This window comes from Corapipo altera, unplaced genomic scaffold, assembly GCF_003945725.1.
Source record: "Corapipo altera isolate COAL_440 unplaced genomic scaffold, ASM394572v1 59, whole genome shotgun sequence".
Classification (NCBI taxonomy): domain Eukaryota; kingdom Metazoa; phylum Chordata; class Aves; order Passeriformes; family Pipridae; genus Corapipo; species Corapipo altera.
Window position 1 is genome coordinate 3,192,255 of NW_020884917.1, and position 17,164 is coordinate 3,209,418.

Sequence of the window (17,164 nt, forward strand, 5' to 3'; positions counted from 1 at the left end):
TGTTGATAGGAATATTTCTCCTACAGTAATCCTCAGACACTGATAATTAGTGAGGAATTACAAATGTTTGAAGATGACAGTAATTTCAGGTAAGAGAAAGAACATTCCAGTCTATAAGCAGATTTACTTCATGGAAGCTCCCTGTAGTTTAAAAAAAGAAGCTGTTAGAGGAGGCACTTCCTTACTTGGCAATTGTAGCTATCACGTTCTTTCAACCCCAAGTCCTAGAAATTATTTGGTGTTGGCAGCAGACAAGCTGTAATGTAGTTGGCTTAGTCTTTTATTTTACATGTGACTACTGGATTTGTAGTTCCTTTTCCTTCCCACTTCTTGCAGTGTTAGGGTAGTTTATTGGTAGCTTAAAAGCCGATGTCAAGTCCTCCATGCAGTATAACTGAGAGCCTGCTGACATGCATCACTGTGCCATGGCATGACTGTTGCAATCCATCTTGACCAGTGTGTTTGAAAGTTGAACTACATGTAATCAATTGCACTCTTAAAACTTTAATGTCTTTGGCTGCACCATGTAGCACTACATTAATTTAGTGGTGCAGTCAGTCTCTGCGTTTGAGGTTTGAGAGCTTACCCCACCTGGCCTGGGCAGTGCCTGCACTGCATCATTAACGCAGAAGCCTTTCATCCCTCCCAGCCCAGGCACAAACCATGGTATAGCCCTGCTGAGGCAGAGTTCCCTAGAGAAGAAGAACCAGGAGAAAACATTCCCCCAGCCACTGAATCCTTTCAGGGCCTTGAAGTGCATGGCATGTTTCTGAATGTAAAAGATGAATAGCTAAGCCAGTTTGCAAAGAGGGGAGGTGGGCAGGGCAAAAAAGGCTTTTCAGAGGTCAGGAGGAGGAAGCACACCAACACGAAGAGCACTGCTCATATTGGAAATCATTGCTCAAAATCAATCAGATTTTTTCCAGAGTGCACAACTGGCTAATGGATTCTCAGTAGCTAGTTTTCCACTCGAATAAAGTCTTTGACAGTCGATGAGACTTAGGACTTGTCTTTAATGATGAATCTCCCTTTCTTCATTTTGGGGACAAACTTTATATAGAAGCTGTTTGTATTCAGCAGCATCAATAACAAACCTGAATCTTGCATCCTCCCAAAAAAATTGTAAAAGCAAACAGCCAGGAACTTTAAATGAGCCATGTGCAAGGACTTACTGATTCATACAGAAGGCAGATACCACTCCCGAGTCCTTTCTGGAGCAAAGGGTTCTAATGAGGGGTGAAGTGGCTTATACCAGCTAAAACAGGCTTTGCTGTGTCATAAGTTACATTTTTTTTTGGATTCTTTTGTTTTTAAATCTGACTTTATAGCTTAGAAAGAAGGAAAATTGAAAGACACATTGAACAACACTTTTTCCAAAAAAAATCCTTTATTTTTTGGAGGACATGGAGAGCCATCTAATCCAACTGACTTCCTCTGAACTACAAACAGTGTAGTTTTCAGTCTCCTATTGAATGTCATGTTCTGTCTCAGGGTTGCAACACATAAACTTTGCTGGATTCCTGTGAGCGAGTTTGGAGGAGCTGCAGCTCCATGAATGTCAACAAATGTTTTAAGTTTATGATGCAAGGTTGAAGATAAATGGAATAGAATTAATAAGTATCAGTAATGGCTTTATAATTGAAATCATATAGACATTAGAGGTACATCAGATGTTAGTAACCATATTAATTATTTGTTAAGAGAAAGACAAAGTAATAAAATTAAAAATCAAAAAGCTTAGTTGTTCACATGTAGATCTAGGGGGACATTTTGTAACAGAAATAATTGCTTTTGCTTCATCCTCAGGGTGATACTATCTGTGTCTAATTGTTTTTTCTCAAGAAAGCAGAGCAATCTAAAATTCTAAGTAATGCACAGCAATTCTAGGGGTGAAAATAACCCCATTTTAGAAACCTCTTAACAGCATCCCACCCCAATGCAGTGAAAGGAAGCAGTGCTGCTAGGAAGGGTAAAGATAAATGGAATTATTTTTCTATTAGAAATATAATAGACTTTATTAGTTAGTTACCTGTGCCTAGAATAGATCAGCTGTCAGGGAGAGCAAGTAGATAAACATGTACCTTGTGAGCTGTCAGGAGCAGATCAGTGTGGGTTTTTTAAATAATAATTACCCTCTTCTAGAGAAATGTTTTAGACAAAAGCACAGCTGCTGTATTAATGGTGCCTTTTGTGCGTAAGGATGTTGTTTGTTCTCTTCATTTTTCCATGTAAATGTAATACCATATTTCCATAAAACTCTGTTAGGAAATGGTGCCTTTCTCTGTTAAAGCTAGCATAATAAAATTGTTTGTCAGGGATTTAATTTGATTGAAGTTGATTATTTGTAATAAAGTGCTAGTAGCTAAGAGGGGTTGCAGCTTGCTTTCAAGACTGGTGATGGCCCTCTGCAGGCGATGTTGCAAACATGAATCCTGGGATTCAGTGTGGCAGGGCACATATCCTGCTTTGCACTCTGACCAGTGCTCAGAGTTGAAGGCAATTGTTCACTTCCTTGTGGTCAGAGGAACTTTTCGAGCACTAGGTCTGCCATTCTGTCTCACTGGGCAGCTTGACTGACATGAGGCCTTGGAGCAAGAAACTCAGCAATTGGTGGTCATGAGAATCTGTGGCTCCTGGAGGGCCATCCAGGAGTCTGAACGGAGCAGCCATCGACTAGGTCAGTTCTGGTGCAGGGCTCGACTTGGAGGGGAAAGGTTTAAATATGCAGTATATTGAACCCCTCTGTGAGGGCTCAACCATGGCTGGATGTCAAGTACTCACTAAAACTGCTCTATCACTCCTCTCCACAACTGGACAGGGGAGAGAAAATATCGTGAAAGGTTCATGAGTTGAGATAAGGACAGGGAGAGATCACTCACCGATTGCCATCATCGGCAAAACTGAACTTGGGGATATTTATTGAATTTATTACCAAAAATATCAGAGCAGGATAATGAGAAGTAAAATAAACCTTAAAAACACCTTCCCCCCCACCCCTCCCTCCTCTGGGCTCTGCCTCCCACCCCTCAGGGAGACAGGGAATGGGGGTTGTGGTTAGTTCAGCACACGTTGTTCCTGACACTGCTCAGGGATAAGAGTCCTTCCCCTGCTCCAGCATGGGGTCCCTCCCACAGGAGACAGTCCTCCACAAACTTCTCTAACGAGTCCATCTGACGGGCAACAGTTCTCCATGAACTGCTCTAGTGTGGGTCCCTTTCCATGGGGTGCAGTCCTTCAGGCACAGCCTTCTCCAGCCTGGGTCCTCCATAGGGTCACCAGTCCTACCAGGAGACCTGATCCAGTGTGGATTCCTCTCTCCCTAGGTCCACAGGTCCCTGCTGAGAGCCCATTCCAGCACAGGCTTCCCATGGGTTCACAACCTTCTATCAGGCATCCACTGCTCCAGCATGGGTCTCCTTCATGGGCTGCAGGTGGATCTCTGCACTCCTGTTGATCTCCATGGACTGCAGGGGCACAGCTGCCTCACCATGGTCTGCACCACGGGCTTTAGGGGAACCTCTGCTCTGGCACCTGGAGCACCTCCTCCCCCTCCTTCTGTACTGACCTTGGTGTCTGCAGAGTTGTTCCTCTCACATATTCTCACTCCCCTCTGGCCACAGTTACATCTGCACAATAACTTTTTTTTCCCTTCTTAAATGCATTATTACTTAGGCATTACCACTATTCCTGATTGGCTCAGCCTTGGCCAGGTCTGTCTCAGACCTGGCTGGCATTGGCTCTACTGGACATGGAGGAAGCTTCCAGCTTCTCACAGAAGCCATCCCTGTAGCCCCCCTGCTACCAAACCCAATACACCCTCCTAGAGTTCAGAAGATCTACGTTGATCTTTGCTGTTTTAACTTTGCATCCACATTTGCTCTGCCACAAATACTGGTTCCAGCCCGCTGCTGTGTGGCTGCTCTGCTTCCTACCCCTACAAAACATGGCAGAAACTGGAGTTAAGGGCTCAGCCTTTACAGAGCTTTGTCAAATCATATTTAATTTTATTTTGGCACTGAAGCCCAGTGACAAAGCAACGTGTGCAGCAGAACAGGACTCTGGATATGGTCCTGAGCTAGTGCTGGCAGCACTGGAGAAGATAGCCTGCTTAAATTTGGTTTTCAGGGAAGGTCAGGGACTGGCTTTAGATCAACTCCCTTAGGAAAATCATATCCCCATCACAGAGAAAGAGAGCAGAGAAGTGCTAAATTTCTTGGGAGAGTTGATGCTGGGGACTCTTCCTACGCACTGGTAGGCAGTATAAGAGGTTGGCCAAGACTGTTGTGCAGTTTATGCACAACAGTTTATGCACAAGTTTATGGCATTGCTGCAGTTCTCCTCCATAGAGTGGATGAGCGAAATCCCCATTTAACCCAAGCTGTGTAGATATCCAGAGCTGAGCAGATATCCACATATCAATATTGCAGCTACAGGCCCAGTTTGATTGTTACAGGAATAATCATTGTATCTGCACATTTTTGCAAATGATGGGAACAATGTTATGCGTACAGAAGCTGAAAGACTTGTATTATGAATGTGTTTTAAAATCCTCTTTTACTGCCTCTTCTTGTGAATATATTAATCTAAATGTGACAGGATTTATCAGGATTCCAAAGAATAGAAGAGAAAAATAATTAACATTGTGTTCTAGTTAACTAATATCGTACTTTAAAACACACTGAAGGATAGATAGGGGGTTTTTTCATCATTATATATAGTGCTGGAAAATTACTGTAGCTAGAAGCAAGTTCTTGACCATGGTCAGTCCTGGAGCTGGTTGTGCTGAAAAGCTTTCTGGTGGCAAGTTATTCAAAGCCTGACTACATGGACATAGTCACCTAGCCCTGAGATTTGGATCAGGAAAAGATTCCTTCTCCTTCCTCTTCCCCCATCTCTCTTCCCTGTCTCCAACAACCCAGTCATGAGGAATGTAGGGAGAATTTCACTCCTTTCTGCAGCACTGTGTGTGGTCAATTGCTAGGATCATTTGGATTTCTCTAACAAATTCAGTAGATTTCACTGCTGCATCATATCAACTTGGCAGCATGGCAGCTTTCAAAATAGCAAGTATTTTTAGGTTCTTTGCTGTCATGTCAAACCAGAGCTTCAGACCAAAATGCCGTGACAGAACACCATTGTTTTAAACTAATCTCAGGTTTCAGTATTGCACGAGATTGCCATCCTCAGCTTTGTGTGACTAAGTAATGTCTCTAAAGCCTAACAGCATAATAGGATGATGTGTGTAAGGAGGTGTCTTATGGACAAGTTAGAAGTAAGACAATTCATTAGCTGATGCATCTCAGTATTACTCTTGCCCTTTTTCTCATGAGAATAGTGTTCTTTATCTCACAACACAAAGTAGAGACAGACCAAAATAGCAACAAGTTATTTTGTCTACCTTATATGCAAAATCTCTACAGCAGCGACTGTCAAACTGAAGCTACATTTTATTTCTGCAGCTGTTTCTTCAGTGCTCTAACATTATTATTAATAGTACCTGTCACCTGTACAGCCCCTAAGAGTTGTAAGTAGTTTGATAAACATTATACAAACTCACAAACATTATACAAATGGAAAGCATTAAAAATAAGTAAACACCCTACTTCTTACTGGCTAAACTCAACTCTTATAGTTACTTCATAGCCTTGCTTTCCCTTTAGCTTAGTGAAAGTCTTCCAGACAGCTATTTCTCTGACTTACTGTTCTTCCTAAATCACTTCTACTATTGTAGTATTGGTACAGCTTTATCATATCTCGACTGGAAAGACACTACTGAAAACAGTATATACCATTTCCTTGTCTTACTTTCCAGGTCACTTTAACTAAGTTAAGAGGCCAAAGTGATCCTGAACAAACACTGAAGCACATCTTGTTGGTAGTGCTAAAACGCTGCTAATAGCTGTAGAAACTCCCTGCAATTAATGATTCTTTTTGGTCTTGGTGAAGCAGTAGAAGCAGCAGAGACCTAAATGTAGAAAGCACTCTGATTCTTAGCATCATTTTTATCAGCTTATCATTTTAAATTGCCACCAAGTAGGTGATGTGACAGGAAGAGTTAGAGCTGTTGTTACAGTACCACCGTGATTACAGAGCTGGAAAAAAATGTGTGCTGGAAATAAATTTGAAAACTTCTGACATCCATTTGCATTTCTGAAGGCTCACCCAACATGGTTGGTTTCTATCCAGGGTAGAACACACAGTCCTGTTAACATATTTTTCTCTCTTTTTAAATGAAATTTTGAAGCCTTGACAGCCAGTGCTTTTGTTGTCATCTCCTGAATTCCCACCGATGTGAGGCCAAGCAGCCTGTGCTGCAGAGCCCCTGCCAAGAGTCTTTGCCAGCATCTGAACTGGTGGAATAGCCACCTGGCCCTGCCTGCTGGACCCCCTTCACCCCATATCCTCTCAATGCTTTCATAAGCCTGCTTGTATGAACACATTGAGATTGCAAAACCCTTGTTTTGTGCTACAAAGCCAGGTACCAAAAGCTACAATAGTTATAAAAATTGCCCAATGCAATTTTCTGCTTATTCAAAACTCCCCTTGGCCCTGAGGGGATCAGTGCAGTAACAGGCTAGCCTGTTCCCTCCCAGCAGACTCAGCAAGCCTTTATGGTACTTCTGTTACATCAATATTGAAAATAGTCCATGTTTTATTGTAAATTACTGTTATTTGCAACTTCCAGTTTTGCAGTTCCCACTGCACAGAGATCAAGGACCCAATTTTTCCTTTGTATCCATCAGTGTAAATCAAGATTAACTCCAGTAAAGTCAGTCTAAACCACAAGTGTAAAACTAGGAGGAATGAAAGGAAAATCAGTCCACAAACTACTTGGGTTCTTTTATTTTTAAATAGCAAAATTAATGCTGCTGTTCTGCAGACACAGGGTGACCTGCAAAGTACTATCTCATGCATTACTAATGTATCTCCATTTAAATGCAGATTTTTGCTCCTAACACAGAACTTCAGGGAAATCCTCTCCAGATAAACTGTAACAGGATACCAAATGGTGATTCAATATTTCACTTTAGCTTATGTTTCAGCTTATTGATCTTTATTTTCTAACATTTTGATGAAGCATTTGCCTAGGGGGAAGAGGATTACATTCACTATAATATGGCTTTTAATTAATAATTAATTATTTTAATATTCCAAACATCTATGCCAGAATTGGCAGTCTGCTTGTATTCCTTTCCTTATTTCTATTTTCCGTGGTGGAAACCAGCAAGGTGTGACTTTACATATTTCAGGAAGTAATTGAAACACCTAGCTGAGAAAAGGAAGCATAGTATAAGTATCACAGTATTATGCTTATCATGATATTGTTTTGTTCTAAGTCATTTGTGGTAACAATGATAAGAACCTGACATGATTTGCTTTTGTTATATATGACAAGTTTATGATGAAGTTTTTCTCTGAATATGCCTCCCTCAAGCCCTGTATGTGTGTGTGTATATATATATATATCTCCTAAATAGTACAATGAAGTTATAGAAATAATGTTTATAAATCCACTAGATCATGAATAGAATTATTAAGAGAGATTACCTGATAGTGAGAGTTAGTGTTTCTGCAGCACCCAATATGATGACTCCCAATCTATTTATAAATAGTCCACACTATTTCTCAGTTTCCAGGCTGAAAGCTGGCAGCACAAAGATTGCAAGCAAGGCTTAGGAATCGTTTATGGTACCATCAACTCAAAAATAACTCCTAACTGTGGTAGAGGTATAAATATGATGAGATTTTGAAATAAATTTTCAGGTTTGGGGTTTTTGTTTGATTGTATATCTTGACTACTTATAGAGTACATTTTGTTAACATTTCCAAATGTTGTTCTTGCAACCTTAAGTCATCAGTTCTTAAACTGAGATTAACACTGTCCACATGGCATCCTTAGATTTGCATATTTAAAAAAAATCAAAATATGAGCAATAAAATCGTGGAAATTGGCAGTCTCAGGGTTAATTTTCCTCTTTAGTCATATAACTTGGTCAGCAAAAGACACGTCTAAGAAATAGTGATCTTTGTGATTATGCTCCTTTGGGAAGCTTACCTACATGCCCTCAAATTTCTTCTCTAAATTATTTCTAACATTCTCAAACACTGGCAGATTCAAACACCTCATAAACAAATCAAAAACTGCTAGAAAAACATTCCTCCACTATCTCACCAAAATAAGTCCTCTCTATGCCCATGTTTTGGTCTGAATTAATGGTATGTTGCAATCTATCAGAAAGTCCTTACTGATAAGAACATAGGGCACACCACAAAAAGTTGTCTCTGATTGTGTTGGGTTGTTGGGTTTTTTTGCTGTTGTTGTTTGTTTGGGGTTTTTTTCCCCAAAAAACTAAAGGCAGGAACAGCATTTGCTTTTAGTATTGAAGTCTATGCTGGACCGGTGGAGAGTAATGTGAAACACTATATAGCTACAGTGGAGGAGCTGGGTAGAGTATTTTTCTCATCAACAGTCTATTATCAGTAAACACAGTCTGAATGGAACCAAAGTACTAAGCAAAACTTCTAACAGTGCTGGAAGCAGGTGTGGGGGGGGTTGTTTTTATGGGTTTATCCAAATCAGTTCTTGAAAGTTCTCATGAAAAACAGGAGAAGAAAATTTTCAGTGATCCAAAATAAGATTTCTTTTAATTAGAAAATTCTAGAATTCCCAGGGTTTTGAGATTTAGATAATTTTTTAAATCAAAATGTGAAATCCTTTATTAAAATTGGGTTTGCTACCCAGCAAAACTATAAATGCTAAATATTAGAAAACAAAAAAGTGGTTTTCTTTGGAATGCATTTCATGAGAAATAATCTCAAGAGCAAGAATGGGTGTTGTAATAGGGTTTTTTTTCCCAAGGTATAAGCTCTTGCTAGGGCTTAACAAATATAACTGAAATTCATCTAAAAAAAAGGAATGGATCAGGTATGAACTGATAAAACTTCCCACTTCTTTGACCTTGTAAACTCCACATCAAAACGCATGACACAGCAGGATGTTTGCCTAGCAGCAGTATGTATGTACATCCTCTTTATTTCCTTTACTGGCTCAAACCTAGTTCTTCACATTAATTACCGTTCATTTACTGAGTGGAAAGCATGCATTTTTAATTATGTTAGTGGAGATGTTGGCTGGTTGTGAAACCAAGTGCTTGGAGTTGGTCCATTTGACCCACGTGAATCAGCAGTACTGTTTTATAGTTTTTGCATTTTTTCACTTCAGCATTTCAAACTGTGATCCCTGTGAGAAGAAAACCTGCTAAAGACAAAAGGCTCCATCTAGCGGGCAAGAATTTTCTATTTAAAGAAAAAAATGCTCTCATTTTCACTTAATTTTATGCATGAAGAAATACAGCTTTAGATTTTGTTTCATTAAGCTGCCATGTTGTTAATTCTTCCCTTCTACAGAGCCATTATTTCATATGCAAAGCTGTGAAACATTAAGTATTATTCTGACTCGAGCAAGAAGCAATAAATGATACTAAATGAGTGGGTTTATACAGCAGTTGATCCACAAGGTTCTTCCTCCCCACCCCCTTCAAGCTTCAATATATAGTAACCAAATATGGGTAATTTGTGTGCCAATAATTATTTTAAACTATTTACGGTTCTTTCCTACTTAAAACTGACTGGCAGCACTCATAACTTGATTTGACTTAACACTATTTTGGGAGTATTTTTACACAGGGAACTCTACCCATGTGTTACCTCATCATTAAATGACTTTTTTACCTGTAAACGGTGAAATCTGGGTTCTCTGGCAATGCAGTTCCAGGGCATCAACTTCTGGCAAGACCCCAGTGGCCTCTGCTGTGTGTCTTCCAAAGGCAAAGACCAGAACTCATTGATCCTGGCATTTGTCTAGAAGCCTCCCCAGTGCTGCTGTGTGTCCAAAAGCACCCTGATAGAATCTAGCACCTTTATTTTATGATCAAATACAGTGGTACTTTTCTTTTGCTCTCTTTGCTGAATTCCTGCACTGCATTGCAGTTATGCTCCCAGCTCCTGAGAAATTCAAATGGCAAGACTCTTCCATTTGCAGTAGTACTGAAACTTGGGTGTTACTCTTGTTCCAACAGAGCTAGCAACTGAAACCTTCTCTTCAGTTCATTTCATTTCAAGCTAATAACAAGCGTAGGAGTAGGAATAAGTAGCAGCAAGCACAGATTTGGCAGAAGAGCCGCTGAACCACATGTCCTGGCTTTTGTCAGACTGTCCCTTATTTTAAAGCCATACAGCCTGGCAAGATTCGTTCCTCCTGTGCAGCTTCCAACAACAGATAGACAGTGTAACATGCATTGTAATCATGCACTACACCCAAGTGTACTACAGCCTGTGTTGATATTCAACATGGGAAAATGTGTCTCCTGCACAAATCACAAAATAGAGTTTACTAAGTTGCTCTGCACACCTTTCGATCACTGGGAGATCTCAATTTGCAGTGGGTCACTCAATAGCAAACCCAGAGGATTTTTCCTTCAGTATTAATGCACAATTTGGCAATTCTGTTAGGCCACACAGACTCGCTGATCTTCCTGAATAATTCTCCTCAGTTGCAGCTCTCCTTGTATCCTCCATGGAAATCTATCTCTGTGCTGCCAGTGAGTAAGAGCTGTCATTTGGCTTGTTTTACAGGCTAAAGCAAAGAAGACTGAGAGTTCTTACTCTGAACCTTTCTACAAGCAAGGACTAACAGAACTGACTAGTTGTGGAGTACCATTGCAGAAGTTGATATGTTTGCAAAATGCAAGCAGTGCTATCTCAAAAAGGGAAGAAATTAAAGACAAAAACTGCACGTTTTGGTATTGTTAAGAGTAATGCCATGTGGTTTCTAACGTACACAGACACCTACCTCACAGGCATGCAATAGAAGAAAACATGCAAGTCACTTGATTCAAAGTTCTTAAATAATACCCCTTTTAACTGCTAGCCTTTGCTCTAGAACTGTTCTTGTTTTAAAAGATTATTGGTTTGTTGCTGAGCTAAAGCAAATCCCGAATTTGGAAGTAAAATAAGATCCTCTGCCTTGTCTTACTTTAAATACCTTTTCTAGCACTGGTACTTGAGCTGATGCTAATGAAGTACAAATTTCCAGATGTGAAACTCTGGGGAATATCTGACATACTGCTTTTGTAATAATCTGCTATAAAATCAAAATGTTAATTTGGGGATTAAGTATTAATTTATTCCCACTACAGGTCATCAAAAAGCTTCACTGAAGCCTTCTAATTAACATTTAACGTAGGTATTTTAATTATGTTTATCTGAGTTAGATTTATTTAGCAATTTTTTCGTTCTTTGTGGGAGCAGCTATCTTTTGAAACAAATGCACTGATGTGCCTTTATTGTTGAAGAGTAACACTAAGTCTCTTATTTCTTTTTCACAGCTAACCAGGTGCTGAAGTTTGGAACACTCGTCAGTACTTCCAACACCTACAATGGCTCTGGGATTGTGACTATCGAGACAGACAAACCTTTGCTGTGGACAATGGCTATCAAAAGATAAGATCAGCTACAGCTGCCTTTTCTGATCCAACACAACTCCAATTACTGCAAAATTTCACTGAATTAAGACAGTAAAGCTGTTCCAAAAAATATAAGCAGGCATGATTTTATGTATCGAATGGAAAACAAGTCTGAAATAAAAGTTACTTGAGATCCAATCGAAATTACTTGCAGAGAGTCCTTCATTCTGGTACCTAACACCTCCTAACCATTAGACACATGAGCAGCCACCCAGTACAGTCACAAACAAAAATGAATGTAAAGAAACTGCTACTGCTTATCTGGTTAGTCCAGACTACTTTTGCAAAGTATTTTATTGCAATACTGAACTGTTTTTCCCCTTTTGCCAAAAGAAAATACAGTACCCAGTTGCACATAGTGTATTACAAGGTGATAGCACTAGGATTAGTTAATCTCATTTTTCTGTCCTGGTTTGTAACAGCTGCTGGTGGAGGTTTCTCAAGAATAATAGTTGAACTTTTCTACTTAGGAAACAAGTTTGTGTACTGAAAAAGCTTCAGTTTTCCTGTAATATCAATATCAGATTTCTAAGTATTAAGTGCTTTTAAAATCTGTGATAGAAGTACCATTGTAGCTTCTGCAAATACTAAATGCTTACAGTAAGCTTTCTGGAGTGAAATAAATTTCTTAATCTCAATCTGAGGAGGAATAGCATTGCACCTACTAGAGTTTCTGCAGGCTTAGTTCTTAAAATCAAAATGGTCACTCATTTAATAATGAAAACTTCCAGGTCAACATGCAGAACCCTTTATAATTCTGTGTGCAGAAGAGTATCCAAAATGGTTGTATATCCTATCCAACAGTGTGAGGAAGTTGCAGATTTGCAGAACGACTGCTTAGCATCTCTGACAACTAAATTATCCTCAAATGGTACATCTCAGTAACCAACTAAGTTTGGCTTTTTTAATTATGCCATCAGAATAAGGACTGGCCATGCAAGTTCTTCATTTGATGGAGGATTTTTCCAGTCAAGTACATAACATAACCTAGCAGGACTTCCAAATGCAGAAAGGAATTAGTGATAATGATGGTGATTCTAGAAATTAGTGACAAGAATTTCAGTTGATAAGACTTTTAAATTACCACTTGAAAGGATACGGGAATGCTGTTTTCTTGCTGTCTGCTTTTGCTGGAACAATGCTGTTCCTATGCTTAATTTACTGCTTAGTAAACAGCTCCTGAAGAGAGGTCATACAGTTGTCATCCTTGGAGGCTTCCAATATCTGACTGGACAAAGCTTAAGCAGTCTTGTCAAGAGTGCAACACTGACCCAGCGAGGAGCAGGACATTGGACTAGAGACCTCCCAAGCTTCCTTCCTACCTGAATGACTCTACTACCAGTTAAAAGATGTAACAAAACAAACAAAAGGCACTACTACTAAAAAAGAAAAAAATCCTGTAATATAGACAGGTATGATCACATACACTTTAAAAGAAAAATAAGGTGACAACAGTGTTTGAAAACCCAAACTGAGCTTGTTTAATATCAAACAAATTAAAGCTGTGAAATCTTTGCAGCAGGTGTCACAACTGTCTTCTTCTTCATGATGAATATTCAGCCACCTCTGTTGAGAGAACAAAGTATCAGTTTCAACTAATCAAGTGATCCCGCCTGAAGTCTAATTTATCCTCCCCCCACTGCATTGCTGGGACAACCTTTACTACCATTGCAGCTTATCTCCTATTTTTTAACACTTCTCCTTGCCTACAGGACCACTCTTACACGTATAAGCAAGCCACACATCATGGTCACAGAACAGTATTTAATCTCTTCCAGTGCTAGAAAGGGCATTACATCAGCTCTGAATAACAAGAGGAGTTTTAACTGGCAGTGTTAATGGGTCAGTACCATGGTGCCAGTCGATTTAAGGGTCAAGATTTTCCTGCTGCAACATTCATTCCAAAAGGGATTTTACAGAATGCAGTTACACATAAACCAAAAAGTTTCAAACACATCTAGCAGTGAGTAAATGAAACAAGACCAGTTTTGTTCTGTGCTCTGTCATCCTGCAGGACACCCACTCAGTTTTCTCTACCTTATCTGTTTACTTTGGATACCCAAATTATAAACTGCAAATTGTGAGAGTATAAGATCCAAATAAAGTAAATGTTCTATGGTCAAACACACACTGAGGAACTGGAAATGAAAATATCTGAAGTTCAGTTTTGAAGCAGAATACTCAGGGAAAAAATGAAGATCTACAGATCTAATATTTTGTAGCATGCTAAATTAACAACTTGCTGATTAAGTTCTTTGAATCAAGTAACTCCTGTTAAATTACACTAACGTGAAATGCAGACACTAAAGCAACATGGATCCTGTAGAGCTCACTGACATCCTCTGTTTAGAAATGAACAGGTAAACACTTAGTGAAATTAAAGGTCATATTTACTTACACAATTATATTGTTGATTGGGATATGGATCAATTTGACAAAGAAACCAATAAATCCCATTATTGCAAAGCCTATTGCTGTTGCCATGGCAATCTTCTGGAACTCTGCAAAAACAAAACCAAAAAAATTTGTCTAGGAAGCCTCATGTACTGGCATATAGATGTGCACTGCAGTGACCTCAGGAGAGGTATCTCTTTAGAAAATAATGTTAACACAGGAAATAGTTCTGGAAATAGTCACTGCAGTGACCCTGAGAAACAAATCCACTTTTTCAGAAGACAGATGATAATTTTAAGAGAGAAGGTGCTGCTTTCCACAAAGAATGGCCAATCACAATTTTTTAAAGTAGCAAAATCAGAAATATCCACAATCCATGACAATTCATGGTACATTTTTTCCATTATCTTTCCTTTACAACACTACAGGCCCTGAAAATAATCCCCAATACAGTATCAAAAATATAAAAGCTCCATTTATGTCTGTCACAGAAGGTCAGCACCTTAAGTCCCCACAAAAATTGAGTACTTGTGATATTTTCAATTATTTTAAGACAGCAACCATGAAGTGGACCAAGAAGGTCAACAAACCTGCCAGTCTGACCAAGAATGAAGTTCCCTACTGATCTCAAAAGATGCCAGTAAACTTAGAGTCATAGAATTGTTCATTCTTAGCACACAAATAAAGCACTGTAAATATTAACATTAAGAATGACCAGTTGCATTCTGGTTACAGTTACAGCTTCTCTCTAAGGCCTTTCAGAAAGTCCAAAACCTCTCTTCTATATTCCCAGCAACAAAATTCTTCCCATCCCAATCAGGCAGTGTCTGACAACTGTGGAGCACTGAATGGGCACTACAAAAAGCAATTCTGGCTCCATTGAAGTCTCCTAAAATAAAGTCTTTTCCACTAGAATTTCCCCCAATTTCACTGCAATCAGTCAATTACTTAATACATGAAAAGTATTGCTTGCCTCTCTTAAAATGGCTAATTTCAGCTACTTAGCCTGTTTCACGTACCAGAAAAGAACACATCCAAGTTTATTACATCCAGAACCATAAATCCATTACCATTTAGACAACTGCTCAAGTTTAAATCTCATACTGGCAGATGAGAAACATTCACAGCAAATTAATCAACAGAAGTGACATATGGAAAGACGCGTGGTAAGATATAAGATGAAATAAAGTTTGTGTTCTGTTTTATTGTGTGCTTTACCTTTCCTGTCAGGCTTGGTGCATCTTTTAACAAGTCGTATGGAGTCTTTCACAAACTGACGGCTGGGTTCCACAAATTGCATTACCTGATCCATGATTACCTGCAAAGGTGAATGCATTTAGCGTTGATGGTTCCACATATATATACATATATATATTGCAAAAGAGAATTTTTTGATTACAGAAATAGCAGTTACCTACGAAATTTGTAAAGACTTAAGATAACATAAAATTTCATATTCCAACCTAAGTGGACTTTAAAAAGATACTTCCACTTTGCAGAAAATGAAGAGACTGTATCAGTAAACAAACATGAGGGCCTACTTCTGACTGAAAAAAAAAAAAAAAGGAAAAATTATGCCTTTCGGCACAGAAAACAACAGCTCCATCAGATTTTCCTCTCAGCTTACGTCCTACGCCGCGTTTCAGAAAACACCGCTGAAGATGTCTGAACAGGCAGAAGTCACCGGTTTCAAGAAGGGCCCCCAGCCCAAAGCTGCACCGGGGGAACGCTGTGGCCGCGTCTCGTTCTCACAGCACACAAGTGCCAGCACCGCCACCCCGCGCAGGACCCCAGCCTGGGGGGATCCGCTGGCATTAACTCGCACGGACCCCAAGATATCCCGATAAGAGGCCGGACCCTCCCGCCTCTCCCAGCGCCTCCCGTTCCCCCCGCTGCGGCCGAGGCCGGCCCTGCCCGCCCCAGCTCCCCCGCCACCTCCGGCCTCGGCCCCCGCGCCCTCCTGGGGCTCAGTGGCCCTGCTGCCCGACCCCTCGCTCCCGCCTCCCCGGGCGGGGGGACCCGCGGGATCCACCCGAGACTCCCCCCCTTGCTGCCCCTCTCCCTCACCGCCCGCCCCGCCGGACCAGGGACACGTCGCAGAGAGCAGCGCAGGCGGGGCTGTGACGTCACCGCGCCGCGCGCGCGGCCGCGCCCCTTCCGGGCGGCGGGGGGCGGGTTTTGAGGAGGAAAAGGAGGATTTGGAGAGTGGGGGGGTTGGTCGGGTTTTGTTTTCTTTTGGTTTGTTTTTTTTTTTTTTTTCTTCCGGTTTCCGGGACTCCTCTGAGGGTGTCTGACGATACGTTTGCTTTCCGTGCGGTTGTAGCCTTGGGGTCCAAGGGAAGAAAGTACCGATGTTGTTCTCCCAGGCAACAAGAGACAGGAGAGAGGACGTGGTCTTAAGCTGCACCAGGGAACGTTTAGGTTGGGCATTAGGGGGGATTTCTTCATGGAAAGAGTGGTTAGATATTGGAATGGGCTGCAGGTCACCGTCCCTGGAGGTGTTTAAGGAAAGGCTGGACGTGGCTTTTATCTCTGTGACCAGACTAAACTCACAATTCCAGGTGTGCTGCATGATGAGCCTTACTGTGAACCATCTCCAGAGTGGAATGGTTGCCACAGCACTATATTGCTGCTGATTGGAAAAAAAAAAATTAACCTGAAACAAGAAGAAATGCGTGTGAAACACTTCATGACACAGACTTCTGGTTGGATTAGATTTTGATTTTTTAAAAGCATTTGCTGAAATAAAACTTTCCCCCCTCCCCTTCAAATTTTTATTTGAAGTTGTTTTTCCTGGGGAGAAATGTTCTGGAGAATCATAGTGCATCTTGATTGGCTTAACAATGTGGCTTTGTCATGAATTTGTACTATGGGTTTGCTATGGTGGGGTAGAGAAGGTATCAATTGTCCTGCCTCAGCTGTCTTTCACTCTAGCACAAACTCTTCCTGCCAAGCTGCGAGTTTGGACCTCAGCAGTCTATGGAAGAGGCAGAGTCCTGTTTTGTGCACAGATAATGTTTGCTGATCTTCCTTGAACTATTTTTCAACTTTCATCGTCTTTTTAGTGTCTTTGAAATAATACATTGTTACTTAGACTTGGTCTTCAGGGCAACTATGTTACTCTTCTGTATATATTTAAAAAGAGACGTGCATTTATCGAAGATATGAAAAGGTTTGCATCTCCCAGACATGTGTATTTTCCTTTCATTGAAAGCTAGACTGTTACTAGGGTGTTTTGTTTCTAC

At 40.4% G+C, this 17,164-nt stretch overlaps 2 protein-coding genes across 15 annotated transcripts in view; one reads left to right on the forward strand and one right to left on the reverse strand.

Moving 5' to 3' along the window:
- TPK1 (thiamin pyrophosphokinase 1) overlaps positions 1–11,665 on the forward strand; it is a 304,538-nt gene extending 292,873 nt beyond the window's left edge. For 8 of the 11 annotated variants that reach the window (XM_027656014.1, XM_027656007.1, XM_027656013.1 and 5 more), the window contains one exon: positions 11,388–11,665. In XM_027656014.1, coding sequence (XP_027511815.1) covers positions 11,388–11,506 — 119 coding nt within the window. In that variant the 3' untranslated portion in view covers positions 11,507–11,665. Of the gene's footprint in view, positions 1–11,198; positions 11,242–11,387 lie in introns of all 11 variants that reach the window. The other 3 variants (XR_003529755.1, XM_027656009.1, XM_027656010.1) reach the window with 3 other exon arrangements.
- Positions 11,666–12,902: 1,237 nt separating this feature from the next.
- On the reverse strand, positions 12,903–16,055 carry SEC61G (Sec61 translocon gamma subunit). Of its 4 annotated transcripts, none has more exons than XM_027656019.1 (4): positions 15,987–16,055; positions 15,138–15,237; positions 13,924–14,026; positions 12,903–13,091 (listed from the first exon to the last, which is right to left on the reverse strand). In XM_027656019.1, exons 2-4 carry the CDS (start codon positions 15,229–15,231, stop codon positions 13,082–13,084), a joined length of 207 nt encoding a protein of 68 aa, XP_027511820.1. In that variant the 5' UTR covers positions 15,232–15,237; positions 15,987–16,055; the 3' UTR covers positions 12,903–13,081. The 4 variants fall into 4 exon arrangements, with proteins under 4 accessions (XP_027511820.1, XP_027511821.1, XP_027511822.1 ...); XM_027656020.1 differs by having other exon boundaries at positions 16,004–16,031; XM_027656021.1 differs by lacking the exon at positions 15,987–16,055 and adding an exon at positions 15,334–15,650.
- Positions 16,056–17,164: the final 1,109 nt, after the last annotated feature.

Bases quoted from the DNA above. Each gene is read 5' to 3' on its own strand.
- SEC61G (XM_027656018.1), bottom strand. From the start codon at position 15,255: ATGCATTCACCTTTGCAGGTAATCATGGATCAGGTAATGCAATTTGTG. The intron at 14,027-15,137 runs GTAAAGCACACA...TTGTTTTTGCAG, and splicing joins CACCAAGCCTGACAGGAAAG to AGTTCCAGAAGATTGCCATG.